The sequence below is a fragment of the Ammospiza nelsoni genome, chromosome 1, assembly GCF_027579445.1.
Source record: "Ammospiza nelsoni isolate bAmmNel1 chromosome 1, bAmmNel1.pri, whole genome shotgun sequence".
Taxonomy (NCBI): Eukaryota; Metazoa; Chordata; class Aves; order Passeriformes; family Passerellidae; genus Ammospiza; species Ammospiza nelsoni.
The window spans coordinates 1,326,360-1,349,145 of NC_080633.1; the positions used below are offsets into that span (position 1 = coordinate 1,326,360).

The 22,786-nt window shown below is 50.3% G+C and overlaps 1 protein-coding gene across 1 annotated transcript; it reads left to right on the forward strand.

The window, feature by feature from the left end:
• The first annotated feature begins 101 nt into the window (after window positions 1-101).
• On the forward strand, window positions 102-22,421 carry CCDC12 (coiled-coil domain containing 12). The gene is made up of 7 exons (XM_059479110.1): window positions 102-233; window positions 11,052-11,122; window positions 18,367-18,446; window positions 19,742-19,803; window positions 20,284-20,318; window positions 20,703-20,779; window positions 21,717-22,421. Exons 1-7 carry the CDS (start codon window positions 108-110, stop codon window positions 21,794-21,796), a joined length of 531 nt encoding a protein of 176 aa, XP_059335093.1. The 5' UTR covers window positions 102-107; the 3' UTR covers window positions 21,797-22,421.
• The last annotated feature ends 365 nt before the right edge of the window (window positions 22,422-22,786 follow it).

Here is a 22,786-nt window from a genome sequence, read left to right on the forward strand (position 1 = left end):
CCAAACCCCCCCGATCGATTGTTCATCGATACGCTCGGCACTCGGCACGCTCAGCCTGCCGCGCATGCGCGCTGCGCGCTGTACGGCAGCGGGACGCGGGGTACAAGATGGCGGCGCCCGGTGGCGGCATGGAGGGCGCGGAGGAGCCCGAGGGGTTCGTGCTGGGGCGGCTGGAGCAGGAGGCGCTGAAGCGGCGGGAGCGGCTCAAGGCTCTGAGGCAGCGCACGCTGCAGGTCCGGCCGGGCTGGGCGCTGCGAGGGCGGGGGAGCCCCCGGAGGGGCCGAGGCTGCGGAAGGGGCCTGGGGGGAGGCCTGGGGGTGATGGGGACAGGCGGAGGATGCTGAGGTTTTGGGATATTTGGGATCCTCAGTGCTTGGGATGGGACAGGGTTTGAGGGTTTTGGGGTCCCAGAGGGTCTGGATTGGGGATCCTGAGTTATTACGGATATTTGGAATCCTCTGTTATTTGTGTGGGACAGAGTTTGAGGACGCTGACATTTTTATGATACTTGGGATCCTCAGCGCTTTGGTTGGGGCAGGGTTTGAGGATCCTGAGTTTTTTGGGATCCTCTGTTATTTGGGTGGGACAGGAATTGAGGGTTTTGGAGTCCCAGAGGGTCCCACATAGATCCTGAGGTTTTTGGGATCCTCTGTTGTTTGGGTGGCACAGGGTTTGAGGATTTTGGGGTCCCAGTGGGTCCCACGTGGATCCTGAGATTTTTGGGATGTGGTGGGATGGGATTTGAGGATTTTGGGGTCCCAGAGGGTCTGGAATGGGGCTGGGAGAGAGTCAGAGGGTCCCACGTGGATCCTGAGATTTTTGGGATATTTGGGATCTTCAATGCTTTGTATGGGATAGGGTTTGAGGGTTTTGGGGTCCCAGAGAGTCCCGTGTAGATCCTGAGATTTTTGGGATCCTCTGTTATTTGGGTGGGACAGGAAGTGAGGATTTTGGGGTCCCAGAAGTTCTTGAGTGGGGCTGAGGGAGAGTCAGAGGGTCCCAGGTGGATCCTGAGATATTTGGGATATTTTGGATCTTTTGTCATTTGGGTGGGACAGAGTTTGTGGATCCTGACATTTTTGGGATCCCCAGTACTTTGGGTGGGATAGGGTTTGAGGCTTTTGGGGTCCCAGAAAGTCCCGTGTAGATGCTGAGTTTTTTGGGATTCTCTGTTATTTGGGTGGGACAGGAATTGAGGATTTTGGGGTCCTAGAAGTTCTTGAGTGGGGCTGGAGGAGAGTCAGAGGATCCCATGTGGATCCTGAGTGATTTGGGGTATTTGGGATCCCCATTGCTTTGGTTGGGACAGGGTTTGAGGATCCAGAGGTTTTTGGGGTATTAGAGACCCTCAGTGCTTTGGATAGGACAGGATTTGAGGGTTTTGGGGTCCCAGAGAGTCCCACGTGGATCCTGAGAATTTTGGGATGTGGTGGGATGGGATTTGAGGATTTTTGGGGTCTCAGAGGGTCTGGAGTGGGGCTGGGGGAGTGTCAGAGGATCCCATGTGGATCCTGAGATTTTTGGGATCTTTTGTTATTTGGGTGGGACAGAGTTTGTGGATCCTGAGTTATTTGGGATCCCCAGTGCTTTGGGTGGGACAGGATTTGAGGGTTTTGGGGTCCCAGAGAGTCCCGTGTAGATCCTGAGTGTTTTGGGATTTTTGAGATCCTCTGTTAGTTGGGTGGAACAGGATTTGAGGATGCTGACATTTTTGGGATCCCCAATGCTTTGGGTGGGACAGGGTTTGAGAATTTTGTGGTCCCAGAGAGTCCCACGTGGATCCTGAGAATTTTGGGATGCGGTGGGATGGGATTTGGGGATTTTGGGGTCCCAGAGGGGCTGGGGGTATCAGAAGATCCCAGACAGACCCCGAGTTCTTTAGGATGCAGCAGGAAGGGATTGAAGGATTTTGGGGTGTCTGAGGGCCCCCTGTGGATCCCGGATTTTTCGGGATTTGCTGGGACTGGGGATCTGGCCCTTGGCAGCCCTCAGCCCCTCCATGGGCACCCTCTGGGGTGTTTGGGGTGCTGCTCCTGGGGCAGGGTGGGATTCCCAATCCCGTGGATGTGGGACCTGGGTCACTGCTGGGAATGCTTGGACTCCATCCCAAGGCTTCTCCGACCTCGGGAATTCCACCGTTCCAGAACTCTTTTCCCATCATCAGTGCAGGAAATTCTTTGGAAAACCCCCATTCCAATGATTTCCCTTCTTTTCCTTGACCAGGATCTCCAGATTCCTGCCAGGGAGGGTTAATTCCTAAAAAACCCCAGCAGAAAATCCCCAGGATTGGATTTCCCTGCTGCCATTCCCATCTCCATGGCAATGCACACGGAGATTTCCCCAGTTCCCCTTCTCCATTAAAAAAGGATTAAAAAAAAAAATCTCCTTGGGATCCCAAAGCCCATCCCAGGCTCCTTTCATCTCCTGCAGTGCCAGCTGGGTTTGCCCTTTGTGGTGGAATTTGGGATGGGATCCGTGGAAATGAGCGGTGACGCTTTGGGATGAGCCCAGGGCTGGGGGTGCTGGGCCAGAATTCCCAGTGGGAATTCTCTGTGCCTGCTCCTGCTTCCAGCACGGGAGGGACCTTCAGGGTCATCCCATTCCTCTAGGGCAGGGAATTCCAAGCAGCTCTTTGGGTTTTAATGGAGAATTCCTGGTTTTCCAAGGATGGGAAGCTGAGGGTGGAAAAGGAAAAATGGTGGGAAAAAATGGTGGAAAATAAATTTTTTCAACTGGGAGAATCCAGTGTGATTCCAGAGGGATGGACAGCCCCAGGCTCCTGGAAAAGAGCTGGGATATAGAGGGAAACTTTGGGAGATTCTGGGAGAGCTCAGCCATTGCCAGCCCTTGGGGAGAAATTTGGGAATTCTGTTGGATTGTGGGAAAGGTTTGGGTTGAAATTCCTGTTTTGTTAAACCTTGGAGAATCCCAAATTTCTTTTGGGAAGGAGCCTTAAAGCTCATCCCATTCCTAGGGCAGGGAATTCCAAGCAGCTCTTTGGGTTTTAATGGAGAATTCCTGGTTTTCCAAGGATGGGAAGCTGAGGGCAGGAAGAAAAGGTTGGGAAAGGAAAAACGGTGGGAAATTTTTCCAGCTGGGTGGATCCAGTATGATTCCAGAGGGATGGACAGCTCCAAGCTCCTGGAAAGGAGCTGGGATATAGAGGGAAACTTTTCCCACCTTGCTGGAAGATTCTGGTAGAGTTCAGCTATTCCTAGCCTCATGGGAGAAATTTGGGAATTCTGTTGTAATGTAGAAAAGGTTTGGATTGAAATTCTTGCTTTATTAAACCTTGGAGAATCCTGAATACTGGATTTCTTTTTGGGGAAGAGCCTTAAAGCTCATCCAGTTCTGTGGGCTGGGAATTCCAAGCAGCTCTTTGGGTTTTAATGGAGAATTCCTGGTTTTCCAAGGATGGAGGGCTGAGGGCAGGAAGAAAAGGTTGGGAAAGGAAAAATGGTGGGAAATTTTTCCAACTGGGTGGATCCAGTGCCATTCCAGAGGGATGGACAGCCCCAAGCTCCTGGAAAAGAGCTGAGATATAGAGGGAAACTTTGGGAGATTCTGGGAGAGCTCAGCCATTGCCAGCCCTTGGGGAGAAATTTGGGAATTCTGTCATGATGTGGAAAAGGTTTGGGTCAAAATTCCTGTTGTATTAAACTTTGGAGAATCCCAAAATCCCAGATTTCTTTTGGGAAGGGACCTTAAAGCTCATCCCATTCCTAGGACAGGGAATTCCAAGCAGCTCTTTGGGTTTTAATGGAGAATTCCTGGTTTTCCAAGGATGGAAAGCTGAGGGTGGGAAAGGAAAAATGGTGGGAAAAAATGGTGGAAAATAAATTTTTTCAACTGGGAGAATCCAGTGTGATTCCAGAGGGATGGACAGCTCCAAGCTCCTGGAAAGGAGCTGGGATATAGAGGGAAACTTTGGGAGATTCTGGGAGAGCTCAGCCATTCCCAGTTGTCAGAGGAGAAATTTGGGAATTCTGTTGGATTGTGGGAAAGGTTTGGGTTGAAATTCCTGTTGTATTAAACTTTGGAGAATCCCAAATTTCTTTTGGGAAGGAGCCTTAAAGCTCATCCCATTCCTAGGACAGGGAATTCCAAACAGCTCTTTGGGTTTTAATGGAGAATTCCTGGTTTTCCAAGGATGGAGGGCTGAGGGCAGGAAGAAAAGGTTGGGAAAGGAAAAATGGTGGGAAATTTTTCCAGCTGGGTGGATCCAGTGCCATTCCAGAGGGATGGACAGCCCCAAGCTCCTGGAAAAGAGCTGGGATATAGAGGGAAACTTTGGGAGATTCTGGGAGAGCTCAGCCATTCTCAGCCCTTTGAGTGAAATTTGGGAATTCTGTCATGATGTGGAAAAGGTTTGGGTCAAAATTCCTGTTGTATTAAACTTTGGAGAATCCCAAAATCCCAGATTTCTTTTGGGAAGGGACCTTAAAGCTCATCCCATTCCTAGGACAGGGAATTCCAAGCAGCTCTTTGGGTTTTAATGGAGAATTCCTGGTTTTCCAAGGATGGAAAGCTGAGGGTGGGAAAGGAAAAATGGTGGGAAAAAATGGTGGAAAATAAATTTTTTCAACTGGGAGAATCCAGTGTGATTCCAGAGGGATGGACAGCTCCAAGCTCCTGGAAAGGAGCTGGGATATAGAGGGAAACTTTGGGAGATTCTGGGAGAGCTCAGCCATTCCCAGTTGTCAGAGGAGAAATTTGGGAATTCTGTTGGATTGTGGGAAAGGTTTGGGTTGAAATTCCTGTTGTATTAAACTTTGGAGAATCCCAAATTTCTTTTGGGAAGGAGCCTTAAAGCTCATCCCATTCCTAGGACAGGGAATTCCAAACAGCTCTTTGGGTTTTAATGGAGAATTCCTGGTTTTCCAAGGATGGAGGGCTGAGGGCAGGAAGAAAAGGTTGGGAAAGGAAAAATGGTGGGAAATTTTTCCAACTGGGTGGATCCAGTGCCATTCCAGAGGGATGGACAGCCCCAAGCTCCTGGAAAAGAGCTGGGATATAGAGGGAAACTTTGGGAGATTCTGGGAGAGCTCAGCCATTGCCAGCCCTTGGGGAGAAATTTGGGAATTCTGTCATGATGTGGAAAAGGTTTGGGTCAAAATTCCTGCTTTATTAAACCTTGGAGAATCCCAAAATCCCAGATTTCTTTTGGGAAGGGACCTTAAAGCTCATCCCATTCCTAGGACAGGGAATTCCAAGCAGCTCTTTGGGTTTTAATGGAGAATTCCTGGTTTTCCAAGGAGGGAAGCTGAGGGTGGGAAAGGAAAAATGGTGGGAAAAAATGGTGGAAAATAAATTTTTTCAACTGGGAGAATCCAGTGTGATTACAGAGGGATGGACAGCCCCAAGCTCCTGGAAAGGAGCTGGGATATAGAGGGAAACTTTTCCCACCTTGCTGGAAGATTCTGGGAGAGCTCAGCCATTCCCAGTTGTCAGAGGAGAAATTTGGGAATTGTGTTGTAACGTGGAAAAGGTTTGGGTTGAAATTCTTGCTTTATTAAACCTTGGAGAATGCTGAATCCTGGATTTCTTTTGGGGAGGAGCCTGAAAACTCATCCAGTTCTGTGGGCTGGGAATTCCAAGCAGCTCCTGTGGAGCTCTTTGGGTTTTAGGAGAGAATTCCTGGTTTTCCAAGGGTAGAAAGCTGAGGGTGGGAAAGGAAAAATGGCAGGAAATAAAGAAATGGTGGGAAATTTTTTCAACTTGGTGGATCCAGTGCCATTCCAGAGGGATGGAGGATGGCTCCAAACTCCTGGAAAAGAGCTGGGATAAAGAGGAAAGCTTTGAAAGATTCTGGGAGAGCTCAGCCATTCCCAGCCCTCAGGGAGAAATTTGGGAATTCTGATGTGGGAAATATTTGGGTTGAAATTCCTGTTTTATTAAACCCTGGAGAATCCCGGATTTCTTTTGGGAAGGGCCCATAAAGCTCACCCAGTTCCATGGGCAGGGAACCCAGAACATTCCAGGCCTGAAATCCATGGGGCAGCAAAGCTGAGGCTGTGATCCCATCAGGAATTCCAGTTTTTAATGGGAATAAATGCTGGATATTCCAGGAGGAGCCACCCCAGGACAATCCTGAGCTGGTGAAAGTTCCAGCAGTTTTTGTGGAGCAGCTCAAGGTCCTTGGGAAGCTTTTCTTGGGGTTTTTTGGGAACTTTGAAAGGGATAAAAGCCAGGAAAAGCCTTTCCTTTATTCCCTGTTGGTTCCATTCCCTTTGACAGCTCATCCCTTTGTTTTCCAGCCTTAATTCCAGAAATGCAAATGATCCCGAGCTTCAGATCTCTGGGAAACGTTTCAAGGTCAATGGATCTTCACTGGGGAAAAAAATCCTTGGAATTCCTTCTCAATCTCCCACCCATCCCTGCCCTCTGGCACTGGGAGCCATTCCCTGTGTCCTGTCCCTCCATCCTTGTCCCCAGCCCCTCTCCAGCTCTCCTGGAGCTCCTTCAGGCCCTGCCAGGGGCTCTGAGCTCTCCCTGGAGTTTTTCCTCTTTTCCGGGCTGGACATTCCCAGTTTTCCCAGAGCAGAGGCTCCAACCTTGGAGCAGCTCCATGGAATCCTCTGGATTTGCTCTGAGCCCTTCCTGCCCTGAGGATCCCACCCCGAATCTGTGGGATCCCATCCAACTCCCCTCTTATCTCCAGCATTCCCAAGCTGGAATTGTTGGGAAGAACCTCCAGGATGAAACATTTCCTGTGCTCCAGCCCTTTCCCAATTCCCTAAAAAAGCCTGGACGGGAATGGATCCTTTGGAGCCCTCCGGGTGTTTTATCCTGGCTGGAAAAACTTCCCTGGGCTCTGTTTCCACAGCAACACTTCCCCCAAGCCTTGGGCACTGCATCACGAGGAGCTTTGCTCTGGGAAAAAAACAAATCCCAGCGTGAAATAAATCCAGGGAAAAACAGGGAGAGAAGGAGCCAAAGTGTGGGGCTGTCCGGGGCTTTGGGAAACGGTGGAAAAGCAGGAAAAGCCTGAGGAAAGGAGCAGTGCCAGCCCTTCCTCCTGCTGGGACGGTGTGGAGGAGCAGGGATGTGGCTCTGGAGCAAATCCAGCCGGGAACAAAAGCTTGGGATGCAGCCAGAGGAGTTCTTCCAGCTCGAGGAGCAGCACAGGGAATGCTCCGGAGCAGGGAGGAGGGAAGGAGCAATGGGAGACCCTTCCTTCCCACAAAAACACAGCAAAGCTCCGGCTTTTCAAGGATTTGGGGGTGAAAAAGCAGGAGAAGGAGCTGTGGGGGTCTTGGATGAGGAGTTTTGGGGTGGGAGAGGGAATCTGAGCCTGGAATTCCCACAGCGATCCCACCTGGATTTTGCTGAGGGATCCTTTGGCAAGATCAGCAGCATCCCCACAGATCTTAAAAGGAGAGGAATTCCCAGGGAATTTTCCTTGTGAATTCCCAGGGAATTTTCTTGTGAATTCCCTCAGAGTGGGACTTTGAGCCATCAAATCCCACAGAATTTCACAGCAAGGGCAAAAGGAAAAGGGGAAAAGCTGGAAATCTGACATGTGCCCAATGGGAAATGCCAAATATTGTCCCAGTAAGGAATTTTTTCCTTAAATTATGGTGAAAGTCCCTCATCCCCCAGTTTGTACAGAAAGAAAGGAAAAGTGGGAATCCCAAAGCAGGAATCCCTAAATTCCCTTAAATTCTCTGGGTAATCCTTGAATATATTCCCACAAAAAGCTTTCCCTCAGCTCAGCCTCTGCTGGATTCTGTCAGGAATCCAAGCAGTGCAGACAAAGGAGCAACTTCCCATTTTTTTGGTGGAATTTTCACACAGGAATCTCCTTATTCCATTGATTTATTCTCCTCTCCCATTATTTTTTTTTTTTCACCTAAATATTTTGGGAGAGTTTTCCTTGGGGGAATCTGATCCTGAAACTGAAGGAGCAGACAGAAGCAATTCCCTATTTGTGGTGCCTCCAACCCTGAGGGAATTCCAAAAAACCTGGATTTTTTTCCACAGGCAGGACACAATCCAGGTTTCTCCATGAACATTCCCATTGTTTTCAGTGGGAATAACTCAAAATTCCATCCAGGAGTGACAGGAAAAGCCCAGTTCCTGGCTGGGATGGAATTCCCAGAGCAGCTGTGGCTGCCCCTGGGTCCCTGGCAGTGCCCAAGGCCAGGCTGGAGCACCCTGGGGCAGTGGGAATTCCCTGCCCATGGAATGGGATCACCCTTAGGATCCCTTCCAGTCCAAGCCTTTGTGCCCGTGGGCTCAGGGAGTGTTGGGAATTCAGCTCTGGGAATTCAGGAGTGCCCCAATCTCCTTCCTCCTGCCCGTGCCCTGCTCCATAGGAATAAAACTGGGATAGGAGCAGGGTTTGCAGTGCCCATCCCTGCTGCCATTCCTGGAAAATCCAGAGCTGTGATGGCTTCTTTCCTGCCCTTTTGCTTCCTGCCCTTTTCCCTGCCATTTTTGTTTCCCTCTGTTTTTTCCTTTTCTGCCCTTTTTCCCTCGCCATTTTTTCCCCCACCATTTTTGTTCCCCTCTGTTTTTTCTCTTCCCTCTTTTCCTGCCCTTTTTTCCTTCCCCTCACCATTTTTTCCCCTCACCATTTTTTTCCCTCACAAGTTTTCCCCTGCCATTTTTGTCTCCCTCTGTTTTTTCCTTTCCCACCCTTTTTCCCCCGCCATTTTTCTCTCATGATTTTTCTCCCATCATTTTTATTTCCCTCTGTTTCTTCCCTTCCCTATCTTCCTGCCCTTTTTTCCTTTCCCTCACAATTTTTTTCTTTCACGCTTTTTCCCCCTGCCATTTTTGTTTCTCTCTGTTTTTTCATTTCCTGCCCTTTTTCCCCTCATCATTTTTCTCCCCTCACGACTTTCCCCCTGCCATTTTTGTTTCCCTCTGTTTTTTCCCCTCCTCTTTTTCTCTTCCCGCCCTTTTCCCCCGCCATTTTCCCCTCATGATTTTTTTCCCCCCACCATTTTTGTTTCCCTCTGTTTTTTTCCTTCCCTTTTTTCCTTTCCCTCATGATTTTTTCCCTCATGATTTTTTCCCTCATGATTTTTTCCCCTGCCATTTTTGTTTCTCTCTTTTTTCTTTTCCTGCCCTTTTCCCCCTCACCATTACCATTTTTTCCCTCACGATTTTCCCCCACCATTTTTGTTTCCCTCTGTTTTTTTCCTTCCCTTTTTTCCTTTCCCTCACTATTTTTTTCCCTCATGATTTTTTCCCCTGCCATTTTTGTTTCTCTTTTTTCTTTTCCCGCCCTTTTCCCCCTCACCATTACCATTTTTCCTCTCACGATTTTCCCCCACCATTTTTGTTTCGCCTGCTTTTTCCATCCCCTATTTTCCTGCCCTTTTTTCCTTTTCCTCCCCATTTTTTTCCCTGCCATTTTTGTTTCCCTCTGTTTTTCCCTGCCCATTTTTTTCCCCTTTCCCTGCCTATTTTTTTTCCTTTCCCTCTCCATTTTTTTTTCCTTTCCCTGCCCTTTTTTCCTTTTCCCCCACAACTTCCGTGGAAATCCTTTGCCTTGATTTTCTAGGAATATCCCCAAGCCTTTAAAACGCATTGGATTGAATGGGAAGGAAGGAAAGAACCCAGAATTGGGAATTTTGGTCGAGCTCGTGGCAGGATATTTGAATATCCAATATTCCAACACCCAGGGAAGGCAGAAATCCAATATTCCAACACCCAGGCAAAGCAGGAATTGTCAGGAGTGGGAGCAGCCAGGGCTCCTGGGAATATTTGTGCCAAGTATTTCCTTATCTTGGAACCCTGTGGATAAAATTCCAGCAGGAGTGAGGGGAATGCAGCTTTGGAACACGAGGAGAGGAGAGGAGTGGGAAAGGACTCAAAGTGTGGGAAGGGACTTGGAATTCCACGGATTCAAGGGCGGCTGAACATTACCCAGCTTGGAGCTGCAGCATGGAATTCCAGCAGGGAATTCTCAGTTTTATGGAATTTATAGAACAGGGAATTCCTGGGAGCATCCCAAGGTTTTAATGGATTTAAAACAGGGAATGAAAACAGAATTGAATTGGGATTTTAGGGATGATTATTGTCGGTTTTCCCTTGAGAAAAAAGGGGAATATTTTCCTTGTCCCCAGAGCAGGAGCTGAACCTGGACAATTCCAGCCCTGGCTCCCTTCCCTGTTTGCTGGGAATGTAATTTTTAACCCGGATTGTGGAAGAGTTTGGAAGAAGAGGGATCCAGGGAATGAGTCAGCACTTTGGGAAACATTCCCAGGCCTGGAGGAGCTCCTGGGTAATATCAGGATCCTGGAGCTGCTGCTGGGAGAGGCATCGGGATAAGGGATGGGAGCCAGGGAGTGGATCCCAGTGCCAGAGGGCAGGGAGAGCTGGGATGTTGGCAATTCCCAGGGAATTCCCTGGCTGCTCATCCCTGTCCAGCTTGGAGCAGCAGGGACTGTGGGAATTCCCTGCCCATGGAATGGGGCCATCTTTAGGATCCCTTCCCATCCAAGCCTTTAGGGAAAATGGAGAGGGGCTAAAATCTCCTCATTCCCAATCATTTTCCATGGAAATAGAATTCAGGATAAGTGGAGCAGAGCAGTGTTTGCTGTGTCCATTCCTGGGAAATCCAGAGCTACTCCTGCTTTTTTTGGAAGTTGGGATGTTCATTTCCTTCCAGGATTCCAGAATTCCATGGCTGCTCATTCCCAGCTCCTCCTGGGCACCATTCCATCCCTGTTCCTGCCTGGATAGTGCATGGAAGTGGGAATTCCTGCTTTTCCTGGGATCTGCTGCTGCCCATGGAGCCTCTTTCCCTATTCCAGAAAAACTGGAGTTTGCTCCAACGTTTTCCTGGAGCTGGAATTCCTCTGTTGTGCTGCTCCCTGTGGGATTCCACGTTTTCCATTCCAAATAATAAATTAGAGAAAAAAAGAATCCTACTCTGTGAATTCCCAGATTTTTATGGCTTCTCATCACTCATTCCCAAATAATTTCCTATCCCAAAAATATCCCAAAAATATCCCAATCCCAGAGGATTTTGGGGCTTTTTGCTCTCCTGGTTTTCCAGAGAAGCCAAAATGGATTATCCCATTTTTTTTTGGCAGAACAAGGAGGGTGGAGAACCTGAACCCAAAATTCCCAGAGAAGATGAGGAAGAGGAGCCAGTCAAGCACAGGTAATTCCTTCTTTATTCCCACTTTTCCCAGGAGGATTTTCCTTTGGATCTCTGCAATTAAATAGGATTTTCCATAGGAATTTTGTGCAATTAATTTGGAATGAGGGATGGGTGGATTCATCTGGGAGGCAAAATTCCATGGATCAAGAGGGAAAACCTGGAGTGTTGGGAGCTTCCCTGAATTCCCAGCCATTCCTGCAGGGATTGGGATTTTTCCATGGATTCCTGTGGCTGTTTTCCCTGGAAAATGGAACCTGAGGCAGATCCTGCTGATTCTCACCAAGAATTTTTTTGGGATCACAAATTTGGGTGGAAAATGTGGAATGTGGCCTATTCCTATGGATTTATCCCTAAAAACCTCCTCTGTGGGAGAAGTGAACCAGGAAAAAAATGAGGAAAATCCTTTTCAAAAATTTTTTTTTTTTTTTGGGAATGACTCTTTGGAAAAAGCAAATCCTGGTGGAGAAAATCCCACACGGATTTGGGGCTGGAGGAGCCAAATTTCTTGGCAGAGGGAAATTTCTGTGCTTGGGATTTGTGCCAGAAAAGGCTCTGGGGGTGAAACCAGAGCTTGGGAGGCTCCTGAAAAATGAATGGATCAGGAGCTCTCAGATTCCAGCACTGCCACCGGATCAGGAGCTGATGGAATCTGGGTTGGTTTTCCCAGCCCTGTGGGTCCAGGCCTGGCTGGAATGAGAAATTTGTCCTTGAAATCCCAAAAAATCCTGGTTTGGGCTGATTTTTCCTGGGAATCATCTTCCAAATCCCAAAAAAAAAAAAAAAAAAAAATCCAGGTTTGGGCTGATTTTAGCCTGGGAATTATCCTCCGAATCCCAAAAAATTTCTGATTTCAGTTACTTTTCTGCTGGGAATCATCCTTCAAATCCCCAAAACCATTCTGGCTTGAGCTGATTTTATACTAAAAATCATCCTCTAAATCCCTCCCCCCCTGAAAATCCTGATTTGGGCTGATTTTCTCCTGAGAGTCATCCTCCAAATTCCAAGAAAATCCAGGTTTGGGCTGATTTTATCCTTGGAATCATCCTCCAAATCCCAAAGAAATTCAGGTTTGGGCAGATTTTGTCCTGGGAATCATCCTCTAAATCCCAGAAAATAAAATCCTGGTTTGGGCTGATTTTATCCTAGGAATCATTTTCCAAATTCCCCCCCGCCCCCCAATCCTGGTTTGTGCTGATTTTATCTTTGGAATCATCCTCCAAGTCCCAAAAAAATCCAGATTTGGGCTGATTTTCTCCTGAGAATTATCCTCAATATCCCCAAAAAAATCGTGGTTTGGGCAGATTTTTTTCTGTGGCAATCATCCTCCAAATCCCAAAAAAATCCTGGTTTGTGCTGATTTTATGCTTGGAATCATCCTCCAAATCCCCCCACCCAAAATCCTGGTTTGTGCTGATTTTATCCTTGGAATCATTTTCCAAATCCCCAAAAATCCAGATTTGGGCTGATTTTCTCCTGAGAATTATCCTCAATATCCCCAAAAAATCCTGGTTTGGGCAGATTTTTTCCTGGCAATCATCCTCCAAATCCCAGAAAAATCCTGGTTTGGGCTGATTTTCTCCTGGGAATGGTGCTGGGATTGCCTGGAGGGATCTGAGGGCATTCCTGGTGTTCCATTCCCAGTGTTCCATTCCTGCTGTTCAGCAGCACCAGGAGTTTTTCCATGGATTTTCCTTCATCCAGTGGCAGATTCAGCCAAAATCCTTCCCCTGCCTCAGGATGATTTCCTGGAAAATCCAAGGAAGTCGCAGGTGGAGAGGAAAATATGGAGTGGGGAAATTCCAACCTGGCTTTCTCCTCAAGTTCATGGAATTCTTTGGGATTCTTCTCTTTTGGGGGAAAACTTCACTTCCTGATGGATTTCCCTATTTTCCCACCCTTCCCATCTCCTCAAGCAAAGTCTGCTCCATGGGAGTGTTTGAATCCCAAATTTTGCCTGGGTAATTCCCAACTTTTGATGTTGTTTTGCTTTTCTTTGTGGAATGTCTGCTTTTCCCATGGGAATTGGATCTGGAAGAGCCCATCCCTTAATTTCCTCTTGGATTTGGATTTCCCAAGAATCTCCCTATGGAAAAGGGAATTGCTGGGCACTACTGGCCTGGGGAAAATGGGAAAATCTGCTGGAATTTCACCTGGATTTGGGAAGTGAGGAATCCTGGCAGCTGGAATCTCTGTTTCCTCCAAAGCAGGAGCTGGGCTGGGTTTTCCAGGCAGAAGGAATTCTGTGGGATAGGGAATGTGGTGGTTCAGGGAATAATCCCATGGTTTGTGGAGCAGAATTCCAGGATTTTCTCTCCTGGCTGCTTCACTTCAGCTCCATCCCAGCCCATCCAGGGGTGGGATTCCAGGATGGATTGGCTTGGAATCCTTGCTGGATCCCTGGGATCCTGAGGATTCTCTGGTTAATCCCAGGGATGGCTGGAGAGGGAAAACTCCAGGAGAAGGAGCTGGAGGTCCCTGCCAGGGCATGGAGCCATCCCAAGGATTTTTTTCCTGCTTTTCCCTTTAGTTATGAATGGATTTTGAGAATTCCCTCTCAGCCACTTGGGATATGGGGAAATCCCATAAAATTCCATCCCTGGAAGTGACCAAGGCCGGGTTGGAGCAGCCTGGAACAGTGGAAGTGTCCTTGCCCATGGAATGGGATCATCCTTGAGTCCCTTCCAAGCAATCCATTCTGGAATTCTCCCACCCCTTCTCCACATTTTTTCCCTCTGCTCATTTTTCCAGGAATCCCTGGAAGATCCCACTCCTGCCTGCTCCTGGCATCCCAGTGCTGCCAGGAAAAATCCTGGAATGGTTTGGGTGGGAAAGGACCCAAAGGATGATCCCATTCCATGGGCAGGGACAGCTCCCACTGTCCCAACCCGGCTTTGGGCACTTCCAGGGATGGAAAATTCCCAACTTTTCTGTTCCAGTGGCTGCAGGAAGGACAAGATCCTCTCAGCTCTGATTTTCCCAACATTTTTCCCAGCCTGTGCTCCCATTTTTTCACCACATCCTGCTTTATTCCTGCTCCACCCCAGCTTCCCCATCCCCTTTTTCTTTCCTCATTTTCCTGCAAATTCCCAGCCCTGCAAGCCCTGCTCTTCTCCCAGGAATTCCAGCTGCGATCCCTGATCCAGATTCTCTCTGGAGCTGTGAAAAAACTCGGATCCTTTGGATTTTTGTGCGGACCAGGAAGCGGAGCCGCTGCTCCACCTTTCCCAGGAAAAGGGTGTGGGAGGATTTCGGCCTTTCCGCCCCATTCCCGCGGGGTAAAACGCTGGATTTGGGAATCAGGGACCTGCTGGAGCCTGGAATTCCCATCCCGCAGCTCCGAGCCTTGGAATTGGGCTCCTTGTGCTCGTCAGAGGTGGGAAAAGCGGAGTTAAAAACCCAAGGAAAAGCTTGGGGAAGGACGGGACAAAAATAATGCTCAAATTCCCAGCTTTAGGAAAAGTGAATCCACGCTGGAGCCTGCCCTTGGACACGGAGTTATCCTGGGAAGTTGCAGCTCCTGCTCTGGGGGAGGAGCGGGCTTGGGAAACCCGATCTCCCTGAGGAATTCCTCCCTCTGGAATGTCACCAGACAGGTCCGGAGCGCTTTTGTTTGTTAATCCCTGCCTCAAAATCCCTCGGGATTCTGCTCCAGAGGGGGGTTGGGCTCGCCAGGAGAATCCAGGACCTGATTTCCTTCATCCCGGAGCGTGGAAATCTCAGGGAAGGGGTTTAGGACAAGGAAAAGAATGGGAAAAAAAAAAAAAAATCAGTATTAAATGTGGGAGGTGGGAGCTGAGCTGGGGACCCGGGCAGGGTTTGGGTGACACTTCCTGGGATCTGCTCCTGCTTGGACACGGACATGGAGCATCCCAGGGATCCCTTCCCATCGGGAATGTGCTCAGGAAAAGGAGTGGGAATGGGTAAAACTGGGAATTGCCATATTTTGCTCCAAGCTGGAAAAGGGAAAACAAGGATTGAATCCCCCTGGAATCTGAGAGCCCCGGGATCCAGGCTGGGAACATCCCTGGAGGTTCTGATCCGTGTTTTGGGCCTTCCTCCCTCTGGAGCTGGAGGATTTTCCCTCAAGATGGAGCTGATCCATCCCTAGGGAAGGATCCATGGATTTTCCCATGATCTCAAGCTCTGGGTGATCCTGGATTTTCCCTGGGATTGGGATGAGCCTCCAGAGGTTCCCCCTGCTCCTTCCAGCCCTTGGCTCTTCCCAGCACTCTGCTCTTTTCCAGAAAACATTCCTGGGAATTCATCCACCCCACGGTGTTTTGGGCATGGATTTCTGGGTGCTCAGACTTCCAGCTGCCCATGCTGGGGGAGAGTTCTGGGAATGGGAGCACGTCTGGAGCACCTTTCTGCTCCCAATCTTTGTGCTGGGATGGTGGATCTGATGCCAGGGATTCCAGCAGTTATCCCAGCTGTTATCCCGTGGCCATCTCGGTGCTCCCAAGGTGCCTCCAGGGCTCCTTTGGGTTGAACCTCAAGGGTGGAAGTTGGGTTTGGATCCATCCCAACCCGGAGGAGCCGCAGGAGAACATGGATGAGGTTTGTCCTCGTTCCAGCGTTGGTGTTCCCAGCATGGCTGGGGTGGGGATGGTTTGGAATATCACCCAGCTCCAGCAGGATCCCATGCTCCACACAGAATGTGGGCTTTGTCTGGATTCATGGATATTGAAATTCCCAGTGTCCACCTGGAAAAGCTCAGGTGCTTGGGAAAGCCCTGTGGGAATCCTGATGGATTTGGGATCTCCTCCAGCTCTCCTGGAACACCTGGATGTCTCCCAGTCCTTGCTCCAGCAGGGAGCACGTCCTGGAGAACCAACCGGCCCGGCAAGTTTGGTGTGGAGAGGGGTGGGAGTTTTTGGGATTCCTTCCTTCTGGAGCCACTCTGGGAGCAGGACAGGCTTGGACACGCTCGGGCAGGAGCAGCTTTTCCAGGGAAGAGCTTTTCCTCAGAGAGGGCTCTCCTGGATCTCTGCCTGCTCCTCCTTTGGTGCCTTGGGTGAGGAACCCGGGAACGTCGGCAGCACCTGCTGGAGTCAATCCAGGGGATCCCATGGAGCTGCTCCAGGGCTGGAACCTCTCTGCTCTGGGAGAGCTGGGAATGTTCCCTTGGAGAAGGGAAAGCTCCAGGGAGAGCTCAGAGCCCCTGGCAGGGCCTGGAGGGGCTCCAGGAGAGCTGGAGAGGGACTGGGGACAAGGATGGAGGGACAGGACACAGGGAATGGCTCCCAGTGCCAGAGGGCAGGGATGGGTGGGAGATTGGGAATTGGGAATTCCTGGCTGGGATGGGATTCCCAGAGCAGCTGTGGCTGCCCCTGGATCCCTGGAATGTCCAAGGCCAGGCTGGACACTGGGACAGTGGAGGTGTCCCTGCCATGGCAGGGGTGGAATGGGATCACCCTTCAGATCACACCCAGCCCATTCCAGGATGATTCCATGATCTCCATACATTTTTCCTCATCCTCAGGGAGTGGGATGGGGAAGCTGCTCCTGAAGCAGCTCCAAGTGACTTTTGGGAATAACGCCAGGAGCAAGGGACCCGTGACACTGGAAGAAATCCCTGTTCCAGCTTTTCATGGCACAGCCATTCCAGGTGCTCCTGCCTCAAGGATTTTGGCAGCCAGGGGGCTTGGAAGAATCTGTGGAATTGTTTGTTCCATGAAAGCCTTGGGGCTGGAGCAGAGAAGCACAAGCCAAGCTCGGAGGGGCCTGGTTTCCATCGGGAACGCTCCAGGCATTCTGCGCATTCCCGGCGTGCCGGTGCCAAGGGCCTCCTCCCAAAAAAGCTGGGATCCCTCCTGCTTCCCCAGCCAGGAGCCCTGGGCCTGAGGGAAACACGGATTTGGGATATTCCCCACCCAAACCAGGGACTGTGCCACCCCTGGCAGTGTCCACTGCTTCCCTCTGGAATGCTGCACTCCCCAAATCCTCCCAATTCCTTTTTGGGAGGGAGTTCCTGGCTGGGGAGGGTGGGGAGGGGCTGGGATGGAATTCCTAGAGAAGCTGTGGCTGCCCCTGGATCCCTGGAAGTGTCCAAGGATGGGGCTTGGAGCACCCTGGAATCATGGAAGGTGTCCCTACCCATGGCCCTGGTCCCAAGCATCACTGCCATTCTGGAATTCCATAATTTACCTCAGGAACACATCCCAGTGTTCCCAGCACTCCCACGGAGTGGCTCAGACTCTTGGCCAGGAGATTCCCATGCTGGAGCAGGAATGGGATGCAGTGGGAAGGGTTGGATTTTCCACCCGTGCTCTGCTGACTTCCAAGGTTGGAGTTTTGGTGCTTTCCTTAAGAACCTGGTCCTCTGCTTCCCAACCTTCCCAGCTTCTGTTGGAGCCTTAATCCCAATTAATCCCATCCTTGGTGGTTAATGAGCTTCACCTCCCTCATTATCCCCGTGGGCTGAGCTTTTCCATGGATCCTGCAGCCTCCAGAGTGTCCTGGAGCTGGGATGAGCTCCTGCAAACTGGATTTTCCAGGGTTGTGGCTTTGGGAATTCCTCTTGAGGCTTGCAGGGTTTGGTTCCAGTGAGGAATCACTCATGGGAATGAGGGTGTCCAATTACAGCCTAAATTAGATGGGAATATCGTGGGATTGTGGTTCAGTCCTGACTCCTGAGCTTCCCTGGAGGAGATGGAAACATGGAAAAACTTCCAGGTGATGTTTGGGTCCCTCATTCCCTCAGCTCCACCATCCATTTATTCCAGAACCGGGATTTGCTCCCTGATTTTAGCACTTCCAGAAATGCTTGGATAGTCACTTTGTATCCTAAATAATAATTTTTTTTCTCCCTGTCTTTCCCTGTTATATTTTTTCCATTATTTTGGATCTTCCCTGGGGTCTCCATCCTGAGTATCCCAGTTTTTAGACCCAAAATGTCGGAGCCGGGTGGGGATTGGGTTCTTCTCCCAGGGAACAGGGACAGGACAGGAGGGAACAGCCTCAGGTTGTGCCAGGGGAGGCTCAGGTTGGACACTGGGATTATTCCTTATGGAATGGGGAATGGGAGTCCCCATTCCTGGTGGGATTTAAAACCCATGGATGTGGCACTTGGGAACACAGACCCATGGTGGCCTTGGCTGGATTTGATGATCTTGGAGGCTTTTCCAACCTCAATAATTCCATGATTTCAGCTGCCTCTGGCCCTGATTCCAACATTCCTGCTATTCCTGAGTGCCCACTGGGCCATCCCAGACTTTCCTCACTGCTCTTCCCACTTTTCCCAGGGAGATCAAGCTGCGGAATTACGACCCCGAGGATGAGGAGCTGAAGAAGAGGAAGCTGCCCCCAGCCAAACCTGCCTCAGGTGGGAGAAACAGGGAATGTGGGAAGGGAAACCAGGGCATGGGAAGCTCCGTGCCCTTCCCAAGGTGGGAGATCCACTGGGATGAGGTGTCCATGGAGGGCTTGGAATATCTGATCCTGTCACTCTCACACCCAGCATTGCACAAGAGGGGTGGGAACACTCCCAGGCCCAAATCCGAGGATTCATCCTCAGAGGAGCCTCCCTGGAGGAGCCTCCCGGAAATTCTGGCTGTTTTTTGTTGGATTTATCTTGAAGGAAATCTCAGGCAGGAGTTGAGGGCGTTGGGCTGGAATTTCCTCACACGGAACTTCCATAAATCACCTGAGGGGGAAGTGAAGGAGTTCCCCAGATCCTGAAATGTGGAGTTTTCTGGAATAAATCCCTTGAAAAATGCCCTGAATAAAAAGGGAGGGCTGGGAATGGCTGGGAATTCTGGCACTGCTCTTTCCTTGTATTTTTTGTAGGAGCTTAAAACTTCCATGTGAAAGGGAAGTCATGGGAAGGCTGGAGTGTGTCCAGGGAAGGGAGTGGAGCTGGGGAATTCCTGAGGGAGCTGGAAATGTTATCCTGGAGAAAAGGAGGCTCTGGGAGCTGCACGATTCCCTGGCTGGAGCCCAGGGGGAATTGGGATCCATCCCAGGGAACAGGGACAGGAGGAGAGGGAATAACCAGGTTGGGTATTGGGAAAACCAGTTGTCCCGCAGTGGTGGAGCCCCATTCCTGGAGGGATTGAAATCCCTGTGGATGTGGCACTTGGGGACATGGGCAGTGCTGGCCTTGGCAATGCTGGGAATGTTTGGACTCAATCCAAGAGGGCTTTTCCAACTGAAATTGTCCTTGATTCCACAAAATCCATGTGCTGGAGTGGGATGTGCTCCCTGGTGCTGCAGCCTCTCCATGGGTGGCTTTTTCCATGAGTGTTTTCCCATTATCCCGGATATCTCCAGAGCTTTCCCCAAGGCCTAGGCTGGAGCTTGACTCCCCAGAAGTGTCCCAGGCCTGGAAATGAGTCAGGGAGAGCAAAATTTCCTTTGGAGCAGCTGATCCCTGCAGATGCTGGGAAAAGAGGCTTCCATCCCAACCAGCTTCCAGCTGCCGTTGCTGCTTGTGGGATTTCCATCATTCCCAGATAATTTTCAGGAGGGTTTGGATACCAAAGGGATGTACTCAGGTGTGGGCACTGTGTTTTTAAGTAAAGCTGTGGGAATGGGGTTTTGGGGAAGCTTTTGGGAGCCGAGCCTGGAGCGCTGGTGGAATTCCTGCTTTTCCAACACTGATCCTGTTTCCCCATCTAGTGGAGGACACGGTGAAGGAGCAGCTGGAAGCGGCCAAGCCGGAGCCAATCATCGATGAGGTGGTAGGTAAAGCTGGAATTCCTGGGAATCCAGAGCTGGAAATCCAGAAATCTGGGAAATCTGGATCTGGAAATACAGGTCTGGGAATCTGGATTGGGAAATCTGGAGCTGGGAATCCAGATTTGGGAAATCCAGAGCTGGAAGTCTGGATCTGCGAATCTGGATCTCAGAATCTAGATCAGGGAAATCTGGATCTGGGAATCCGCAGCTGTGAATCTGGATCTGGGGAGCCAGAGCTGGAAATCTGGATTGGGTAATCCAGAGCTGCAAATCCAGAGCTGGCAATCTGGATCTGGGGAATCCAGATCTGGAAATCTCAATTGGGAAACTGGAGCTGGAAATCTGAATCTCAGAATCCAGATCTGGGAAATCCAGAGCTGAAAATCCAGATCTAGGAATCTGGAGCTGAAACTCTGGAGCTGCTCTGTGCAGGCTGGAATGTTGCCTTTGGCTTTCACTGGTTGTCTCCTCTCCTTCCCTAGGATTTGGCGAACTTGGCTCCCAGGAAACCTGACTGGTGAGTGCCTGTGGAATGCTGCTCCTGGGAAAAGGGGATTGGAGTCTGAGCAGGGGGGGTTCCAACACCTTGAGGTTGTGCTGGAAATATCCAGGAAAACTTGAGCTGCGGGTTAAAAATGCCAGGAAAATCCTGTGGGAGGTTGGAATGAGCTGATTTTTAAGTACCCATCCAGCCCTGAGCATTCCATGATTCCACGGAACTGGAAAACCCTCCTGGCTGTGGAGGAAGACTCAATTCCCTTTTCCTGCCGATTCTTTGGAATGCTGGTCACCGAGGGATGGGTTGGTTTTGGAGCACTTGGGAGACAGAAGGAATTTCCACTGGGAAAGGTGGGCCCTGCCTGGCCATGGAATTGTCCTGACCCTGTGGCTCTCCCCCCAGGGATTTGAAGCGGGATGTGTCCAAGAAGCTGGAAAAGCTGGAGAAGAGGACCCAGAGAGCCATCGCGGAGCTGATCCGTGCGTCCCGGAGCCGTGGGGATGGGGTGGCTCATTCCAGAGGGATTCCCTGATCCATGCTGGGATCCGTGCAGGGAGGGATTGGTGGGGCTTGATCCCTTCCCAAGTGGATCTGGGAAGCTGTTGGTGCCAAGGAGCTTCCCAAGGATTCTCCAGGAGCACTTGGATTGTGCCAAGGAAAGGGTTTTGGGTTTCTGCTCTGGGTCACTCCCAATCCAACCCATCCATCCCTTCTGTCTTGGTTTGGAAAGACAGGAGTCTGCTAAGGAGGGCAGGAGCCTCCCCTGAAATGGAGAATGTAAACCTTCCACACCCCTCTGAATTGCTATAAATTTTAAATTAAAGGGCTCTCAGGCAAAAAATATGGGAGCAGGAAATAACAGTTCTTTAATAGGGAAAGGAAAAAAATAAAAGGATAAAATAAAGAATGCAGTGCACTAGAACAACACTGCCAGAGTCAGAACCCAACCTGACACCCTGTGGGTCAGGGTGTTGGCGGCAGTCCCATTGGAATTGTGGCTCAGCCCTCCTGCAGTGTCAGGGGTGGTTCTGCTGGAGCAGGGATCCTGTAGACAAGGATGGATTCTTCCTCTGAAGATCCAGTGGGAGAAGAGGCAGCTGCTGTTCCTCTGGGGAATCCAGTGCAGAAGCCGTGCTGGTGTTCCAGAATCTCCAGATTATATCTGGGTAGGAATGCTTGGCTCCTCCCTCTGGGCTCACATCTCCCAATGGGATGCTGCAGTTCTTATCAGCCATGCAGGGACATTCAGTAGCTGTTATCAGCAGGTGTCCCCCCAGACGGAGGAGTGATTGTGATCACTCAGAGAGAGATAAGGCAAACTGCCCACTTGACAAGAGACAACTGCCACACAGATGGTAACAGAACACATCTTGCCTTGCAATCTGGAACACCTTCTCCATGTTTTTTTCCTGGCAGGAGAGCGCTTGAAAGGGCAGGAGGGGGAGCTGGCGTCGGCTGTGGGATCAGCAAAGCAGGAGGGAAGCGACTCCGACTGAGGAGAATCCATCAGGAATGGGCTCTGGATCTGCCTCGCACCGACCCTGCGTCCCTCAGTCCCTCCCTGCTTGGGACTGCTCATCCCTCTTCCCAAACTTCCCCAGTCCTGCTGTGCCTGGAGGAGAGGCAGATCCAAGGAGCCTGGCTGGCTGCTGAGGAACTTCCATGGAAAACTTTCTGGGATTGTGGGGGGTTGATGGGAGCAGGACAGATCCCCCCCCCCAGTTAGCTGGAACTTCCTTGGAGCAAGGAAAAGTGGGAGACTCCAGGCTGGGGCCGGAAAGGTCAATCCAGACTGGCTGGGAAAGGAGGGAGATGCCAGCAGCCCTTGGAAAAGCAGGATCATTTCCCAGGGATTGGTGCTCCTGTTGCTGTGCAGACATTCCTTGAGGCTCTGAGTGTTTGGGAATATCCATGGCCAGCCCCGGAATCCCTGTGGGAAGGGGCAGGAACGATTCCCCCAGTGTGGCTCGGGAATCGTTGGCTGCTCTGCGTCCAGCCAAGTTTAATGTGGAATTTGCTTTGCTCCTGAATTTCCTGACCCTCCAGGAGCGTGTCCTGCTCCTCTTTTTTTATTGTTTTTGGATCTTTTTAGTGTTAATGGATCTTTTCCTAATAAAACAATTCCATGTGGAAAAAGTTGTCACTTGTCCTGCAGAAGAGTGGGAAGAGGAGCAGTGGGATTGAGTCCATGGAAGTTGGAGGAACAGTGGGATTGAGTCCATGGAAGTTGGAGTGGGATTGAGCTCCTGGAAATTGGAAGAATAGTGGGATTGGGTCCCTGGAAGTTGGAGAAGGAGCAGTGGGATTGAGCCCATGGAAGTTGGAGTGGGATTGAGTCCCTGGAAGGTGGAGGAGCAGTGGGATTGAGCCCATGGAAGTTGGAGGTGGCCACAGCAGGTCAAGCACAATTCCTGGGATGGGCTGATCCAGGTTCCTGGAGTGATCCCAACCCTTTGCCTCTGGAAAAGGTGAGCAGGTGGGATCTG

Coding starts and splice junctions, on each gene's coding strand:
- CCDC12 (XM_059479110.1), top strand. CDS start 108: ATGGCGGCGCCCGGTGGCGGCATGGAGGGCGCGGAGGAGCCCGAGGGG. Junction 19,804..20,283: donor AGCCAATCATCGATGAGGTG/GTAGGTAAAGCT, acceptor CTCCTTCCCTAG/GATTTGGCGAACTTGGCTCC. Junction 20,780..21,716: donor AGCCATCGCGGAGCTGATCC/GTGCGTCCCGGA, acceptor TTTTCCTGGCAG/GAGAGCGCTTGAAAGGGCAG.